The 18,532-nt window shown below is 41.8% G+C and overlaps 1 protein-coding gene across 5 annotated transcripts in view; it reads right to left on the reverse strand.

The window, feature by feature from the left end:
* The window catches only part of ADARB1 (adenosine deaminase, RNA specific B1), an 84,311-nt gene that overhangs the window by 38,674 nt on the left and 27,105 nt on the right, over window positions 1–18,532 (reverse strand). For 4 of the 5 annotated variants that reach the window (XM_021398354.1, XM_021398355.1, XM_021398357.1 and 1 more), the window contains 2 exons: window positions 12,182–12,256; window positions 5,738–6,675 (listed from right to left, as the gene is read on the reverse strand). In XM_021398354.1, the coding sequence (XP_021254029.1) occupies window positions 5,738–6,675; window positions 12,182–12,209 (966 nt within the window). In that variant the 5' untranslated portion in view covers window positions 12,210–12,256. Of the gene's footprint in view, window positions 1–5,737; window positions 6,723–12,181; window positions 12,257–18,532 lie in introns of those variants that run through there. The other variant, XM_021398358.1, reaches the window with a different exon arrangement.

Here is an 18,532-nt window from a genome sequence, read left to right on the forward strand (position 1 = left end):
GCTCGGGGAAGCCTGGTGGAATGCACACCGAAGGGAGCGTGGCAGACTCGGAGAAGCCTTGCGGAAAATACGCTGAAAGAAGCGTGGCAGGCTCGAGGAAGCCTGGTGGAATGCACGCTGAAGGGAGCGTGGCAGGCTTGGGGAAGCCTGGTGGAATGCACGCCGAGGGGAGCGTGGCAGGTTCGGAGAAGCTTTGTGGAATGCACGCCGAAAGGAGCGTGGGAGTCCCGGAGAAGTCTTGTGGAAAATATGCTGAAGGAAGCGTAAAAGGCTTAAAAAAGAAGCCGTATCAAGAGGGGGCTGAAAGAAGCCTCCTCGTCCCCAGCCGCTCCGACTGCTTCTCGCTAGACGAAGGTAAGCGCTTGCGCACCATGGGGAACAAAATGACCTTGGAACAGGAAAATGTCTTTGCTACTTTTCAATTTATCCTTAAACAACGGGGGAAGGCAGCGTCCTCTGCTGACCTGCAACAGATGCTTATTTGGGCCACTAAAAACGATCCCTCATTTACAAATCAGACAATTTATGATCTGAAAACTTGGGATGGGATCGGAGTGAAATTGTGGGACACATCCACTAAAGGTGATAAGGTGGCGTCTGGGTTACTTGAAACCTGGAGAAAAATTTTTGAAGCTTTAAAAAGTCATGTGGGTTCATCGTTTGCCACCCCCGATCCATTCAAGAATGAAGGAGCCACAGGCCCTTCATCTGCTCACCCGCTGTGCCATCAGCTCCTCCATTGTCACCACCACGGAGGGTCCTTGCCGCCTCTCCTCCTGAGGGTCCTGACAATCCTTTTAAGGGTCCTGACAATCCTCCTGAGGGTCCCAACAATCCTTTTGATCCTGGGCCAATAGATCCTGAAGAAGAGTGGGATCCGTTTCCCCCCGATCCACACGATATGTGGGCGCTTATTCGGAGGGAGGCTAGGAAAGCCGGAGACGCGGACATGTTGGGGGCTTTTCCTGTCATTGTGGCCCCGGACCAAGAGCCGCGGTGGGAGGCTTTGTCATGTAATGTCCTGCGAGATTTATGGCATACTGACACTGACCATGGCATAGGTGCCCCATGTACTATCAATTCGATTAAATCCATATGCGATAGCTCTGTTCTCACGCCGCATGATTTCAAAATGATGTGTCGCCTTATTATGACTGATATGCAGTATACTGTGTGGGAATCTAAGTGGAGGGGACTAGCACAGATTCAGGCAACTGAGAACCTGATGCTACTGCGGAGAAACCTGCCTCGGACTATAGATGTGAGTGTTTTGATGGGTGAGGGAGATTTCTCCACCCCAGCTCAAAAGGTGCGAATTGCTGTGGAAGGGCTACAGCAAGTTAAGCATTTGGCAGTGTGTGCTCTTGGGACTGTACCAGAGGCTGGAAACCTGAAAGCAGAATCGCCTCTGTTCGACCTTTTGTTTTCTCCAACTATGCTCCTTCAATCGTGGGCACTAATAGTGATAGATTGGAAAGACTGTTTCTTTAACATCCCATTGTGCCCTCAGGATGTCCCTCGCTTTGCATTCTCTGTTCCTTCTATTAACGCTGCCGAACCGCATCGTCGGAATGGTCGGAATGATACAGGCAGCGACCGCAGCAGGGCAAAAAACTGCTGAAGATAAGATTCAAAAGACACCTCCTTGCTTATACGTGGGCTGGAAGATCTCACAACAGAATATTCAGCCACAGACTCTGACAATAGGAACAAAGACAAAGATGACTCAACAAGCAGCACACCGCAGAAAGCTACTTCAGCCTATTAATGTTTTTGTTATTGACTACTTGTTGCCAGTTTCTAAACTGTCATTAACCCCCCTTGCAGATGCTTTTACTGTTTTTACAGATGGATCCGGCAGAACTGGCCGTGCAGTGATAGTATGGAGGAATAGTGCCAGAAAGTGAGACAGTGATGTTCATGTCACCACCTGCTCCCCACAAATTGTGGAACTGACAGCAGTGGTTCGTGTGTTCGAACGATGGTTTAAACCCATCAGCATCATAACAAATTCTGCTTATGTTGCAGGCATCGTGATGCGACTCGAACGTTCTTATCTAAAAGAGACAACTAATGCACAATTGTTTGCGATCCTTTTACATTTAAAGTGGTTACAAGCCCATGGTACATTAAAGGCTATGCTTCAAAAACAAAAAAGGGGGAGTGTGGGTATGACTCCTCAGGAAAGAATAGCTAAAGCATGCTATTTTTATTTTTTAAATCGCTGGACAACAGAGGGCCACCCAATTTACAGGCACTTTGGTGATAATACTCTTAACTTCTGTCAAGGAAAGAGCACAGGTTATGGTAAAAAATCTGAGCACCAACCAATGGGAGGGGCCCTACTCGTTGATAACCTGGGGTCGAGGCTATGCTTGTGTCTCAACAGGAACAGGTCTGAGATGGGTGCCAGCACGATGGGTCCGGCCATCCGTCTCATCATCTGCTGTAACATGATCACCGCACTCTCATCAGCGGTTTGGACCCTACCTGCAGCAGAGCAACCCTGAACCACAAGAATTGGAATTGTTGGGATCAGTTAAAATGGACTACTTTCTGTACTTGAACTACAGCGGGAAGAATCAATCATTCATTCATTGTGTTAATTCTAGTTTAGCTGCTTATTGGAAAAATGGGGTTAGTTTGTTTCATTGCTTTTCTCTGTGTTTTAGTTTGTGTTCCATGCTTGTCTCAGTGTGTATACAAGATGCTGTGAACTGCCCTTTTTTATTAACAAAGAAGGGGGAGATGTGGGGGGAGACTTAACAACAAAGAGCTCAACAGACTCTGGTAGATCTTATCTCTATGAGGCCTCCGGAGTCTGGAGACAGGGCTAAGGTGTAAACAGAATACTCTTTAGTATGCACAGCTAATGTGGTCACTTCTGGGACAGTCAAGCAACCCTTTGTTTGTTATCTATGTTGTTGTGAAGAACTTAAGGATAATTAACCGTGAGTGGATTTACTGCTTACGAGTGAAGGATATATAAGGTGTGTGTAAAACACAATAAAGAAAACTTGCTATTCAGGGAACTTGCTATTCTAAGAACTTGCTATTCAGAAGACTTGCTATTCTGATGCCACACTGACTGGGGGAATTCTGTAACGGGACCAAGCGCCGACAATCAGGAGTATCTGGCAGGCATGCTGATTTATGTACTCTCCTCCCTTGGGAAGACTGCTGGGAAGTGGGTGAGGGGAAGCCAAAGGTAATGGCAAAGGTAATTTCCTCCAGACAGCCTGCAGCCTACAGAAGGTATATAACCATTGACATGCAAATTTGCCAACCCAATCACCATTATCATCATTTTATTTGGTCTAGGAGTTGTTACAAATCCCACCCCCACTTACATTGCTCCTGTACTCTCCAAAGTTTACAACTTCACCCACTTCAGGACAATATCCAAATTTAACATCCTTATGCATACTCACTACACACCGTTTAAAAAATAAAAAGAGCAATCACTGTGAAAAAAACAAACAAACAAACAAAAACATAAATGAAGTAGGACCTAACATGAGACACTAAAAAATCACAAGTGCTTAAATCCTTGATTATTCACTAAACTGTATGAGACCAAAACCACTTGTAACACAGACCATGATGCAATTCCAATAACTTCACGGTTAATTATAAATAAAAGCAAGATAACAATACGCAGTGACATGTAGAAAGTCAACAATGTCCTAATTATAAACTGACCAAAAGACTCAAAATCAATAACTGGCTTTGAATGAGGTCTATATGACACAGCACCAGCAACCTGCATAATCCAAATCACTCCTTCAGCCACTACAGGTTTCCATTTCATCCTGGAGCAGCCTTTTGGGGGTGCTGTAAGAGAGGTAAAATGTAAGCTGGCCCTAAGTTATGAACTGGTGTACAAAATATGGGTATCAATGTCAGTTTATGACAGCTGAGGGGAGTAAACTGTTTGCATGTGTTGTTTTATTTATTATTTAAAACCATAGAGCCAGGCTCAAATGCCCTGACCATCTCCATCAGAGCAAATGATCACAACAAAATTTCTGCATATCTCGCACAACCTACCTACAGCAACAGCCCACCTGTGGAGTGGCACTCTGAGACAACCAACAGTGGTTCACAGAACAGAGAATGCAGGTCAAAACCTCACAGAGCAAGGAAATCAGAACTACCTAGCACTGTCCCATGGTCCATTACAGCCCCTTACTAAGTTGTTACATTGATCTGTTGGACAGAAAAACATCTTTAAGCCCTTAGAATGACAAAAGTGTGAGCTGAGAAAGAATATAATGACTTATCATGCTCACTTTGGACCATAACTTACCAGAACAATTGCCCTGAACAATTCTGGTACATATCACGTCTTATTCTTTTCTCCTTCCTATTGCAGTTCAAATTTTGACCATTTTACTGATTCAAGGCAGTGAAGATTTTTGGTGTCTGATGGCAAATCCACCTTTAAAAGTGCTGTTTAAAAAGCAGTCTGAAATAGCTAAAAAAATCACAACTACCTGAAACAGCAGAATCTTAGATTTGAAAAAGGAGGAAACATTCATCAATAATGCAATACTGTGCAAGATGATAAAAAAAAAAAAAGACAGTATTTGGGAGTTTCTAAACAATGCATACTGTCCATGCAACTAGACGAAACAATGCACTTAAAATAGTCACATCTACTTACACACTCTTTAACTTGACATTATTGAATAACATCGAATCAGACTACTACAATATTTTTAATGAAATTTAATGATATTTTAAAGACAGCAAAGGTCAAGGCCTTGAAACTATCTTTAAAATAAACAAAGTTGCAAAGAATTCACAGGAAAATATAGGAATTTAGGCAGGTATATAATAGTGTTAAAAAGACCCTACGGATGTAATAGAAAGAGGGTGGTAAAGCATTTGTTACTACACTTATACACGGGTGACGCAAAAGCAAACAAGGGAGAATTCTTCTTCATTAAAAATGTAAGTATTACACCATTCTAGCTTCTTCACATTTTTTGGTCTCTGTCTGGTGTGTCTGTTACCTTCCCTACTTCATTATTTATTTGATTTAAACTATTTCTCATTCACCTTTATTTGCCTAAATAATTTCATATAGTTATTAACTAATTTTATTAGAGAACAATCTTTAAGATGACAGTTATTTAACCATAGGTTATGGATACAAGTATTGCAGGTCTGCCTTTCATTCAGACTCTGGAAATAAGTGATTGCTTCATTAGCCTCATCTAACCTGCCCTTGACTTCCATGATTCACCTCTGCTAACATCAACAATTTCACTTTGCAGAAGCTAATGATTTTCCACTCCGGTAAAAATGATTGTGTCAGATAGCAACACCATTTGAAGCATTAATCCTGGAGTTCACTCCACCTCTTTGCAGCTGCCTAAGGCAAGTAAACCATGGCTCAATATTTCCTCAACACAAACGGTAATGAAAACTGATGCCAAGCTGTGCTTTGTGCCTTATTACAAGAGATGATAAAGGCTGAAAGCATTAGCAACAAAGCCTTGTCTCCATCCAAGAGAATATGAATGTTTCGCACAATTGTCAGAAGCCACAAATAGATCAGTCAACTAATGTAGTGTGTGTATTTACAAATACATATGTACCCAGACAAACATGCACACATATACACTCCCATCCATACAAGCAGAAATGTTGAAGCTGATTCAAAACTATTTATTTTGGCTATTTTCTGTCATTATCTAAACATGCTGACAAACATCAAAGGGTTTCTCACCTGTGGCAAATGTAACTGGAGCCCCTCACTAGGAATGGGCTGCCGAGATGGAGTCTGGTCCAGCTGCATGTTAAACAAGGATGCCAGGGCTGATTGAGCAGCCCGAGCTTTTGCAAGCTTTTTATTCCTTCCCGATCCTTCAAATGTTTGCCCATCCACAGCGACAGCCATGACAAAGTTTTTGGCATGGCTCTCCCCACTCTCCGAGAGAAACTCATACTTCAGGCCCGGCCGCAGCTCATTCAGGATCATGACGGGATTCTTCCCGCTTGCAGTCGGGTATGGCAATGGTGCAGGGAGAGGCAACTGGGTAAGGCTACTTGCCACAGCAGCCGATGACAAGCCATACTCCCTGCTGGAGCCAAAGGAGCCATCCCCGTTGGACCCCAGGTAAAAAGACGCATCAGCAGGAACTGGAGTTTCAAATCCATTGAAAAGCGTGTCAGGGAAGTCTGCTTGGTCAGAGGTGAAGTCTGTGTTGACAGAGAGAGTCCTCCCCATGGCCAGGTGTGCTTCTGATGCATTCGGGAACTGGACAAATGACCGCAGAGCCTTCTCAGCAGCATGGAGCTTGGCTTTCTTCTTTGTGGGGCCGGAGCCTTCAAACACCTGTCCATTAACCTCAACAGCCATCACAAACATTGGGGCATGAACTGGCCCTGTCTGGGACAGCAGCTTGTACTGTAAACCAGGTTTGATCTCGTTAAGTTGCATCAGGGCGTTCTTTGGCAAAACAGGACCTGGTGTTTTCTTCCTCTTCTTAGGGCGAAATTTGGAGTGGCCATTGTTGCCTTCCTCCAAAGGCCGCTTTCTGCTGCTGCTGCTGCTGCTGCCACCATTGGAGAGCTGAGCCCCCTCCCCGGTGCCTTGTGCACTGCCATCCTTGGGGGGAACGTTGTCCATGTTGCGGTTTTCTTTAACATCAGTGCTGCTTGAACCTGCGGTGCCCAGAAAGAGTAACTTACAATGCCTTTGTTGCAGGATCTTGTAAATGCAAAATTTATAGATTCCTTTATCTCTCTTTGTAATTGGTTAAGTGATGTGTGCTCATGGATTAAAGCTTTTACAATGTAAATGGAGAGCAGTATCTCTTAATAACTCAAGAAAGAACACATTCAAGATTTTCAAATCTTGATTTTGATACTTGCTCTTGATACTTTCATATAACAATAAAACACTTCAGTATTGTTTTTCAACAAACTAATACTGAAACAGAATTTTTACTCATAAATTACGTTTGAAGTGAAAAATGCTTTAAAACAGAAAAATAAATTGTATTATTTGTAGGATAAACTATCAATAGTAAAATAAATGGATACTTAAGACCAGTACTAGGAGATTGATATTTAATTCTACTTTATTTTTATTTTATTCGTATTACATTTCTGTCTCACATGATTTTATTTGCTCAATTCAAGAAATAATGTAAATAAAATCTGAGTCATGAAAAACAGAGCAGTTCTTTGTCAGTTAGACACCTTAACTGAAAACTGTATGTTTTGCTTCTCTATAGCAATGCCATATTCTCTAAATTCAATCCTTTTTTATGCTTTTCCCAGTCTTCATTTCATCTCAACTCAATTTGCTCACAAGTTTCATTTGCACCGGGAGGACTGCCTGCCCACCAGTCAGCAGCTCCAGCAATGGGCTCATTCAGCAGAGGCCAGCATAGAGTAAAGCCCTTCACACAGCAATTCTGACCCTTTAGCAGCATACACTGAACACAGCTGTAAAAAAAATCTGTGTCTAACTTAGACTGCACCTGAAAACCATATGTATATATATATGTTTTTACACAGCCTCTGAGAAACCTTTTTTTTGCCATTTATATGCAGTTTTTAAATCTCTTGCAAAGTAAAAAACTGCTCTCTCAAATAATGAAGATTCTCTCTTAAGACTACACAGAACATAAAATGCATGACAAAATCTGCGCAATCACATTGATGATATTTTAATGGGGAAAAAAAAACAATGTGGTAGTGCAATATTAATGATTAATTTAATATTTTATTTTCTGAAGTAGAAAATTGGGGTAATGATAACGCCAGATATATATTTCAAGAATTACACTCACTATAGCTGGAAAGATATCATTTTTACTGTGATTAAAAAAAATGAATGAAATGACTTATTTGTGATTTATAGCAACATTCATGAATCAAAAGGCAAATTTACTTGGTCAAGTGTTTCTAACTCTTCTGTTCCAAGACTTCAAAATATCTAGTACTTTATTAAATTCACACTGATAATAGGTAATAAATATTAATCAAAATTAGAGCAAGTTGTCATGGTTTTATGATTTTCAGTTATTGGTATTCCACATCATAACATTATGTAGTGCATGCACCTGGTTCTCAGAAGAGAAGGACTACTACATTCCCCAGGGGACTTTGCTCCTCTGTTACCGTTTCTGGTTAGAGGGAAAGATAAAAACTCGCAGATCACGCTCTCTTTTCTGCCCGTCTCTCATCCTGGCAGCATCTTGCTCCCCAGCTGTCTTATCGTTGGTATTAGAGTAAGGCCTACCTTGATTTTTGGACATTCTCTCTCACTGTATTGGATTTATTAGCTTAAAGTGTAATTATATTGTATTATAGTGTGTTATTTTGCATTCCGGTATCTTATTTAGTAAATTAGTTTGGGTCTCCTCAGATTGCTGCCACTGTTTTTGCTATCTGGCCCATCTCCTTACCCTTTTTTTTTTCCCTTTTCCCTTTCCTGGGGTGTGGGTCCGTGGGTCCCCCGTCCCATTCGTCATGGAACCAGGCCAAACACCCGTAAACTGGTGACACAAGTGAAGATGGAAGATCTCTTCTCAACAAATTACAAACATGCTTTCTTAAGTATTTACTACCAAGCAACACATCACTTCGCCCAGCTTACAAAGCTGATGGAATGGTTACTAAATTTTCATTTATAACATCCTCCAGCAAAAGCTCGATAGGTTACTCCTTTCGGTGCTCAAAGAGAAAAAAAAAATAAAGATCAAAAGAAAAATCCTAAAGTAGGAATATATTTTGTTAAATTTCGGTAGCATAACAAGGAATTATTTAACACTAAATTCCAGTCAAATCCTGTACAGAAACATTAAACATTTGGGAGCATTTCATGGACAGAAATCTGCTAAATTTAATAAAGAATCTCTTGTAGCATTCAGCCCCAAATTATATTGCCTGCAGAACATGTGCTGTAGGGACACAACTGTCAATACACAGTGTTCATGCTTAAATACGCCTTATCTTGCTACAGTGAAAGAATTTGAAGAAAACAATAATTTTTTAAAAACTTTCTTACATTGAGTTTCTTACCTGAAGTTGTAATCTCCAAAAGTTTTCTAAAATTATCTAAAACAGTGCTTTTCAAACATTGTTCTTACTAGGGGCAACATAAATTTGCTACAGAAAAATGTAACTTTTCAGCTAAATAGATTTCTTCATTTAGTTAAAGCTAAAAAATGGCTTCTGTTTGTATTTTCCTCTTTATAAACAGTGTCAGTGGAAGCCACATAACAAAAATATGAGTTGAATAGACTCCAACTGAATGTAAAGAGAAATTTTATTACCAAGTTCGACAGCTGGAGGAACTACTTAGACAATTTCATTACATAAGTACTGGAAATGATGTCCTGTCAAAGAGAGAGGATTTGCAGGGAGCAGAAAAGAAACTTGTACGCTTACCTTGGTTCAGAAAAAAAAAAAAGAAGGGAAGAAAACTACTCCTTGCCTGCAAGTTACTAGGCATGTTAACTTTGGACAATCTGTAGGGTGGAAGAAACTACGAGAGAAAGCAAGTAGGGAGCTGGCATCCAGCGTCAAACCCCAGACACCGTGAAAGCAGGCAAATTTCCAAACCATGAAGGTGATCCAAATCAAAACCCTGCACATGATGGAAAGAAAATGTCTCTCTGTGTGAACCAGAGGGCTCTGCTTTGTTTAATCCCATTAAGTATTGAACTGGAAGAACGAACAATTGTTTTTCAGGATAAGGGTGAAGATTTCCTTTCAGAACTTTCCTTTAGTGCATCCTGCTCAGCAGCTGCAAGTTCCCCTAATTATCTCTGGGCTGAAAAAGAACTGAAAGGTTAGTCAAAAAGTAGGATTAGCTAACACCACCTGCTACAGTCAGAGAAGTCATCTTTTATAATCTTTCACATATTTAGACATCTTGAACTTCCTCCATCTCAGCTCCTCCCTCCTGTTCAGAAATGGCTCTCATTCCACCAGGCCTCTATTGCAAGGCCTTATCCTGGTGGAGGACTTCAGAATGACCTTCCACCCCATCTAGCCCATCAGCCGATTGCCTGCAGGGCCAATAGCAGACCCCAAAAGAAGGGTAAAACCAGAACAAAGACCCCATAGCACATCCCCAGAGAAATCTTCAAGCCTTCAGAGAGCTGCAGCTCTTGAGGTGTCCTGAGAGGGCATGATGGGGAGCTGCCAATGTCTTTTTTCCCCCCATTTTTTCTAATTGCTTTTCAAGACCACACATACTCTTGGAATCACTTCTGTGTTTCATTACACATTGAATGAAAACATATCCCACTGTTTGCTTTGAACCCCCATCTGCTAATCTCACCTAATATGTCATTTTTAATTTGTTGATTTCTTAATTTTATGATTCTAATAATAATAATGCTCCTGATTTTACATGTATATCAAGCGTTTCAACCTTGCCACTCCCCACCCCCCGCTTTTTTAAGCAGACATCCATTGGGAGTTAAGGAGTGGGACACTCTGCAGATTTACCTTTTTTTTGCTCTATTTTGCACTCTTTTTTGTTCTGTTAACACAATGTTTTAGAGGCCATAAGACTCTGAGAGGTCTCCCATACACTTTGAAGGGAATGAGAAACCCTGAAATCTCTGGCTGACTCAGGATCCCAACAAAGCTCAAGCTAGGAGCAGCAGTACTCAAAATTTTGTTACTCTGAAGCAGAGTACACAGAAGGCACTGACCATTACTCCGTGCACATTCTAAAACACAGCTTAGCTCATTTCATGTGTCTGATTTGGAGTGCTGCCACTAGCACAGCTAAAAAAAGGTAAGAGAATTAGAATTGTAAAACACTGTCAAGAAAGTACAGTACTTAGGAGAGGCCTGGTGGGAAAAATGATTGCAAACTGAACTATAAAAAAAACCTCTCCATTCAGTAACGGATGGTTTTTTTGTTGTTGTTGTTGTTTCTTTCAATTTTTTGCAGTTGACAACAAGATTACATACACAGTCTTGCTAGATCTAACAAACACAAAACCCAAGATTTTTAAGATAAACTAATGCTATATTTTATATATGTACAAGTGTGCTGGAGTTCAAGAAGCATCTGGACAGTGCTTTCAGACATATGGTCTGATTTTTGGGTGGTCCCATGTGGAGCCAGGAGTTGGACTCAACCATCTTTATGGATCCCTTCCAACTTGGGATATTCTATGATTCTATATATGTATGTATATTCAAGTCCATGCATTTTCTAGTCTTTAAATAAGTTCTCAAGTACTGAATAGTTTAGGCAGCCTTTTCAAGTTGATTACAGCTGTTGTGTATTCAGCTCTTTAAAGCAGCATCAATATAGATATAAACATCTGACAACAGCATCCCGTTTTCTTAAACAGTAAAGCTACCTATGATTTAAACATAAGACATTTTTCCTAATACTAGCCTCCTGGATCTCAGCACAAACATCCTGATGGCAGGATGCTGAGGTATCTTTCACTGCACAGCAAACATCATTGGAAGACAATCAAACCTCACACAATACCAGATTATTCAAATGAAAAAGCTCATGGAACTCAGCATCACGTTAGCCAACACTAAAATGGTTTGTACACTACTGGCTACAGGAAATGTCTTATCTTAAACGTGCTCACTTCATGCATTGTACAGTCTTGGCCTTCACCCTCTAGTCATCTCACTTTCTCATGTCATAATTATCTTTATTTCCATCAAGACTCACAATGATCTGCCAAATAAAACTGCACAGAAGGCTCTCATCCTGAGACTCCTGCACAAATCTGCTCTCATGCTAACCCAGCCTACCTTGGGTGACCTACAGAAGGGCTATTGCCAGCCCTTCTGTAAGGTAAAGGAACTTTGAGAATAGCAGCTGAGACACAGAACACCCGCAACCCAGGATGGGTCTTATGTGCCACTCAGAGTGGGACACGTAGTACCCATAAATAGTGTCAATGCAGTATACCAAACTATTTATCAAAACAGAAAGATATTTTGTAGATGTAAGTTATAACTAGACTAGCACATGATCACGTATACTTCAAAAAAAACTTTTAGCTCAAAAGCTCCGAATAACACTTATATTCTATATTTAAAAACATACAAAAATCATTTTAATTCAAGCTTCAATGTTCCTTCAGTCACCCCTGTGGCTCATGAGAAGAAATCATCTTAGAAATGATCACATAGTCTAGGAGAGTAAATAAACACATCTTACTCATGTTTTCTTCATCATCTACATCCATTGTGAAATACTTTTGCTGGTTTTTTGGCTGGCGGAGACTGCTTCTGTCTGGAAAACAAGAAATGGGATATTTAGGCTTTAATATAACCAACATACAAGATAAAGCATTAGATCTCCTTTAAAAGCAGAGGTCTGGGCACTAATTTTGATTCAGGCTGCCCATAGCTACTTCTGTAAGCTGAGGTATACACTGCAGAACTGCAAATTCTGCAAAGTTTGCAAGAATATGTTTTTTTTATAGTGAACTACGGTAATTTTTTTTAAAATCTGAAAGAGTATATAAAATATTTTATCTTACTACCAGTTGGTGGGGGTGGGTTTTTTTGTTCTTGTTGGGTTCACTGGTTATTTTTTTTTTAAAGATGTTGCCAACAATGTGTCTCAACATAAAATTAATGTCAAATCCATTCTGCAGGTTAACATGCAGGCAATTCAAGCAGTCAAGACACTGAAGATGCAGTTGTTTACCCAGCACCATGCTGATGTACATCTGTTTGGTTTATTTTGGTTAAATCTGGAGCCACTATTCCTCCTTATACTGAGATGATATTCAACAAACAAAAGATGTAGGCCCAACATCAGCTGAAGGACAGAACAAGTAACATAATCCTCTCTCCTACATGTGAATTGTGCTCATTTCTTATTATTAATTGAAACATTCAGACTACATTACATATAGATTATCTGGCTGTGGGAAAACAGTTTTATTAACCACTCAAACTTTTGCTCTTGTGCTCAGGACAGACAAATCTGAGGTAAAAACATAATATGTTCAGCATTTTGTTTGTAAGAAAGCATCACTTTTACCCTAATGAAAAGCAGTAAGTAATTAGAGGGTGGGTTTTTTGTTGTTGTTGTTTGTTTATTTTTTCTTCATGCAGAAGAGTATGACAAGTAAGACAAACAGTAAAGTTCCTCACTAAATTTGTCAGGGGCAGTGCAAACTTTCAAGTGGCGCAAAGTTAAAATACTAGGCTTACACACATTGTTTCTCTCAAGACTCCCAGGAGCACCTAAAACAAATTACAGAATTTCCTCCATATTTTTTTCCCCCCATCTCAAAGACTGTACATACAAAATGACTATATAAACTCCATTTTGCACGCATAATAGCTTTCGGTAAACTGTGGGTTTCCAACTGACAATCTCCCTTTCCATGCCCCTGTGACCATTCACCTTGAGTACTACAACTTTTCCACTGGGCCGTAACAAATCCTGTTTTCCATTTAATGTGTGTAATTCAAAGAGTGTTTAAGACCATAGCTCAAGCCTGGTATAGAGGCATGCTACATCTGTATACTTATGCTCTACACACCTGTTCTCTTCCCTCCATCTGCTCATCCCCATAGAAAACTGTGACAGTTGTCTTTTGGACTTCAGTTGCCTCTGGATTACATTCATACACTGGATAACATCCCACTGTGTTAATGGGGCAACCAGTAAGTTATGCTAAACAAGAAACTGCACATTTTTTATTAAATGTTACGTGCTACTAATAAGGCTAAAACTCCTGGCATGCTAATACTAACATTATCCACTGCATCGAATACGTACAGCATTATGTATAGTTATGTACAGTAATTAACAGGAAACATTTACCTGTAGTAAGAGCAAAAGTAACACTGAGTCTGTGAAGATACACAGCTCAGGTGCGACAGTCAAAGTATATTTAAAAACCATCTACAGAAAGTCAATTTTTTTTTCAGGAAAAAGAAAACGAAATTTTAAATGATTGTGAAAGCCCATGTGTTTCATTTTATCATGGTTGTGTATATTTAATGACAAATGGATTCATGGACATACCAGCTACTTTGGAATAAGAATTAAATTCCAACATCTCCAAAATGCTACAGGCATGTTGCACACAGTGTTAAATTCAGTTTGGAAACAAATTAATCTCCCTTTCCTAACCCTGCCAACAGCATACACTGTACATGTGTATACAGTACATCCTGTAAACTATGTACTTGTTAATGATCTTCAGGACTTCAAAACACACAACCTTTTGTTAAACCCCTCCAAAAATGGTGATCTCCCCAAGCAGCCTCTTCCAACCCCTAATCACTCTTTCTGAGAAGAAATTCTTCCTAATATGCAACTTCAACCTCCCCTAGGACAACTAAAGCCATTACCTCACGTCCTATTGCTGTTACCTGGAAAAAGAGACAAATCCCCACCTTGCCACAACCTCCTTCCAGGCAGTTGTAGAGAGCAGTAAGGTCTCCCATGAGCCTCCTTTCCACACTGAATGATCCCAGTTCCCTCAGCCACTCCCCATAAGACTTGTGTTCCAGACTCTTTGCAGCTTCATTGCCCTTCGCTGGACATGCACCAGGGCCTCAATGTCTTTCTTGTAGTGAGGGGTCCAACACTGAACACAGCACTTGAGGTGCAGCCTCACCAGAGCTGGGTACAGAGGGATGATAACCCCTTGTTCCTGCTGGCTGCACTATTTCTGATACAAGCCAGGATGCCATTGGCCTTCTTGGCCACATGGGCATACTGCTGGCTCATGCTAAGCCAGCTGTCACCTATGTCATGTTTTTGTGATTTTTTTGTTGTCAGTATTCCACATCATAACATCATGTAAAGTACTGGCAGTTAAAGTACAGGCAGTTAATGTTCTGGTTCTGTGGACTGCTGTTTCTGGGTGCTTGGTTCTCAGAGGGGGAAGGGAGGAGCTGCATTCCCCAGGGGTCTTTGCGCCTGGAGGTGGTTGGTGAAGCCACCTGGCAGACCTGGAGTTTCCTCTCTTCGTTTTGCGGTGGCGAATCATGTGGTCCCCCTGCAGCTTACAGAGTAAGGATTCAGCTTTGAACTCTCTCTCTCACTTTGTTTTGACTTGTTGGCCTCAATTTCGATATAATATTCAGTAAATTAATGTTCCTCCTCAGATTGTTGCTGCTGTTTTGTTTTAGACCCATGTATGATTCCCCTGCCCTTCCCCCTTTACCCTAGGGCAGGGGTTCATGGGTCCCCTGCTGCATTAGTCACAGGACCAGTCCAGGCTGGCCCCTAAACTGCTGACATATTTTTTTTTCTCCTTTCTTTCTTTTCCAGGCCGGTGGGCCTGTGGTCCTGCTGTCATAGGTAACATATGATACATAACGCCGTGACAAAAAGTGACAACAGTCTGGCATCAGGCCCTGGAACAATGCATCCCAGTAGGCCTGCAGTGTCATGCCAAGAATACAGCAGACATCACAGAAATTCACTGCTTTAGTGCCTGCACAGGCACTGCCTGCACTTTGGCAGAGCACTTCCCTTGTTTTATGCCTGAATGTAGCAGTTCCACAGCTTGCTATAATTAAACTACAACAATTCTGACATCGGTATACTCTAAGTTGTCCATGTCAGGGAAAAGGAAGGTGAAGTATCCAGATATTCACATGGTCGTGTGAAAAAAAAGCACCATTGATACACACAGGGAGAGAAAGGGAAAAAAACTCCTTAGGAGAATTCACGTTGTTCCTCTGAGCAAACAGGTTTCACTGTAAAAAGTAAAAATGCAGGTCATGGAACCACAGAGCTCTTCACCATAATTCTTCCAACTGTTGAAACTCTGGCTACCTTTTTCATGCCACAGGTGAGAAAAATCATAGAATTATTAAGGTTGGAAAAGATCACAAAGATCATCTAGTTCAACTGTCCACCTACCACCAATAGTGCCCACTAAACCATGTTCCTAAGTACTACATCTACCCTTTCCTTAAACCCCTCCAGGGATGGTGACTCTACCACCTTCCTGGGCAGCCTGTTCCAATGCCTGACCACTCTGAGAAGATATTCTTCCTAATATCCAGCTTCAACCTCTCCTAGGTAGACAACTAAAGCCATTCCCTCTAGTCCCATCCCTAGTTACCCAGGAGAAGAGGCGGACCCCAACCACCCCACAACCTTCTTCCAGAGAGCTGTAGAGAGCAATAAGGTCTCCCATGAGCCTCCTTTCTCCAAACTGAACAATCCATTCCTTCGTCCACTCCCCTAAGACTTGTGTTCCAGATACCTCACCAGCTTTGTTGCCCTTCTCTGGACACGCTCCAGGGCCTCAGTGTCTTTCTTGTAGTGAAGGGCCCAAAACTGAACACAACCCCACCAGTGATGAGCACAGAGGGACAATCACCTCCCTGCTACTGCTGGCTGCACTATTTCTGATACAAGCCAGGATGCTATTGGCTTTCTTGGCCACCTGGGCACACTGATGGCTCATGTGCAGCCAAGCATCGACCAATGCTCCCAGATCCTTTTCTTCCACGCAGTCTTCCAGCCACTCTGCCCCAAGCCTGTGGTGATCCATGGGTTTTTGTGACCAAAGTGCAGGACCCGGCACCTGGTCTCGTTGAACCTCATCCCACTGGCATCAGCCCAGTGATCCAGTCTGTCCAGATCCCTCTGTCGGTCCTTCCTACCCTCAGGCAGATCGACACTTCCTCCCAGCTTGGTGTCATCTGCAAACTTACTGAGGGTGCACTGAATTCCCTCATTCAAATCATCAATAAAAATATTAAACAGGACAGGCTCCAACACTGACCACTGGGGAAAACCACTTGTGACCGGTCACCAGCTGGATTTATCTCCACTCACCACCGCTCTCTGGGTCTGGCCCTCCAGCCAGTTCTTTACCCAGCAAAGAGTGTACGTGTCCAAGGCACAGGCTCTCAGTTTCCCCAGGAGAATACCATGGGAGACAGTGTCAAAGGCTTTGCTGAAATCTAGGTAAACTTTGTCAGCAGCCCTTCCCTCATCCACTAGGTGGGTCACTTGGTCATAGGAGATCAGGTTGGTCAAACAGGACCTGCTTTTCATGAACCCATGCTGGCTGGGCCTTATCCTCTGGCTATCCCACACATGTTGTGTGATTGCACTCAAGATGATCTGTTCCATAACTTTCCCTAGCACTAACATCAGGCTGACAGATCTGTAGCTCCCCAGAATTACCCTTCCCTTTACAATCCTTCTTATAGGTGGGCATCACATTAGCAAGTCTCCAGTCATCTGGGACCTCCCTGGTTGACCAGGAATGATGACAAGTGATGGAAAGTGGCTTGGCAATCTACTCCACCAGCTCCCTAAGCACCCTCAGGTGGATCCCATCCAGCCCCATGGACTTTGTGACAGCCCAGGTGTAGTAGTAAGTCTCTGTTTCCACCTGAATTGTGGGGGGTTTATTCTGCTCCCCACCCCAGACTTTCAGGTCAGGCGGCTGAGTACCCCAACAATAACTGGTCTGACTGTTAAAGACAGATGATAAAGAAGGCTTTGAGAACCTCAGCCTCTTATTTATCCTCAGTGGTCATGTTCCCCACCGCATCCAGTAAAGGATGGAGATTCTCCTCGGCCCTCCCCTTACTATGAATATATGAGTAAAAAAATTTTTTTTGTCCTTTTCCACAGTAGCTAGGTTGAGCTCACACTGGGCTTTAGCTTTTCTGATTTTCTCTCTGCATATGCTAGCAAATTCCTTGCGCTCTGAGTTGCCTGTCCTTTCTTCCACAAGAAGTAAACTTTCTTTTTCTCCCAGAGTCTCAGCAGAAGTTCCATGTTCAAACAAGAACATGTACATATTACATATATTTATTGCACTAAGAGCTTGCTGTCACCAGCAGCCCCAGATCCCTTTCTGTACAGCTACTCTCCAGCCACATGTCTCCTATGCTGTACCTGTGTCCAGCATTGCTCCATCCCACATGCAGAACCCAGCATTTACACTTGCTGTTGCTTTCAAGCAACCACTGATTGCCCAGTGTTCCAATCTATTTGGACGCTACTGCAAGGACTAAATCCCTTCAAAGTATCAACAGCACCTCTCAGTTCAGCATGACTGGCAAACTTGCTGAGGATGCACTCCAATCCTGCACCCAGATCACTGATAAAAATGTTGAACAGGACTGGCCCTAGAACTGAGCCCTGGGAACACCACCAGTGACCAGCTGCCAGCCAGATGTAGTACAATTTGAGCATGTACCAGAACATAACCAGATTAACAAGCAAAGCAGCAGTAAGAGCAAGAGTGTATAAAATACAAAAACTTCCAACTGAAAGAAAGGATGGAAAGAGAAGCAAGTAACTCTATCTACTGTTCCTGGGTGGTACTTGCAATTATAGAAAGGTGTAACACTATTAACAAAGAATGTCTGGAAACCACCGGAAACATTTTAGTTTCAACTGTATGATTTCTGATATCCAGGAATTTTTTAAAATAAGCAGTTACAGGTCAGCATTTGGATAGATCAAAGGATCAAATGAAGGTCCTGAGGCATTTTAAAACCTCTACAGTCTAGATGACAAGAACAAACCAGCCTAAGTTTCTCTGGATTTGTAGCT

Source organism: Numida meleagris, chromosome 5 (genome assembly GCF_002078875.1).
Source record: "Numida meleagris isolate 19003 breed g44 Domestic line chromosome 5, NumMel1.0, whole genome shotgun sequence".
NCBI classification, from domain to species: domain Eukaryota; kingdom Metazoa; phylum Chordata; class Aves; order Galliformes; family Numididae; genus Numida; species Numida meleagris.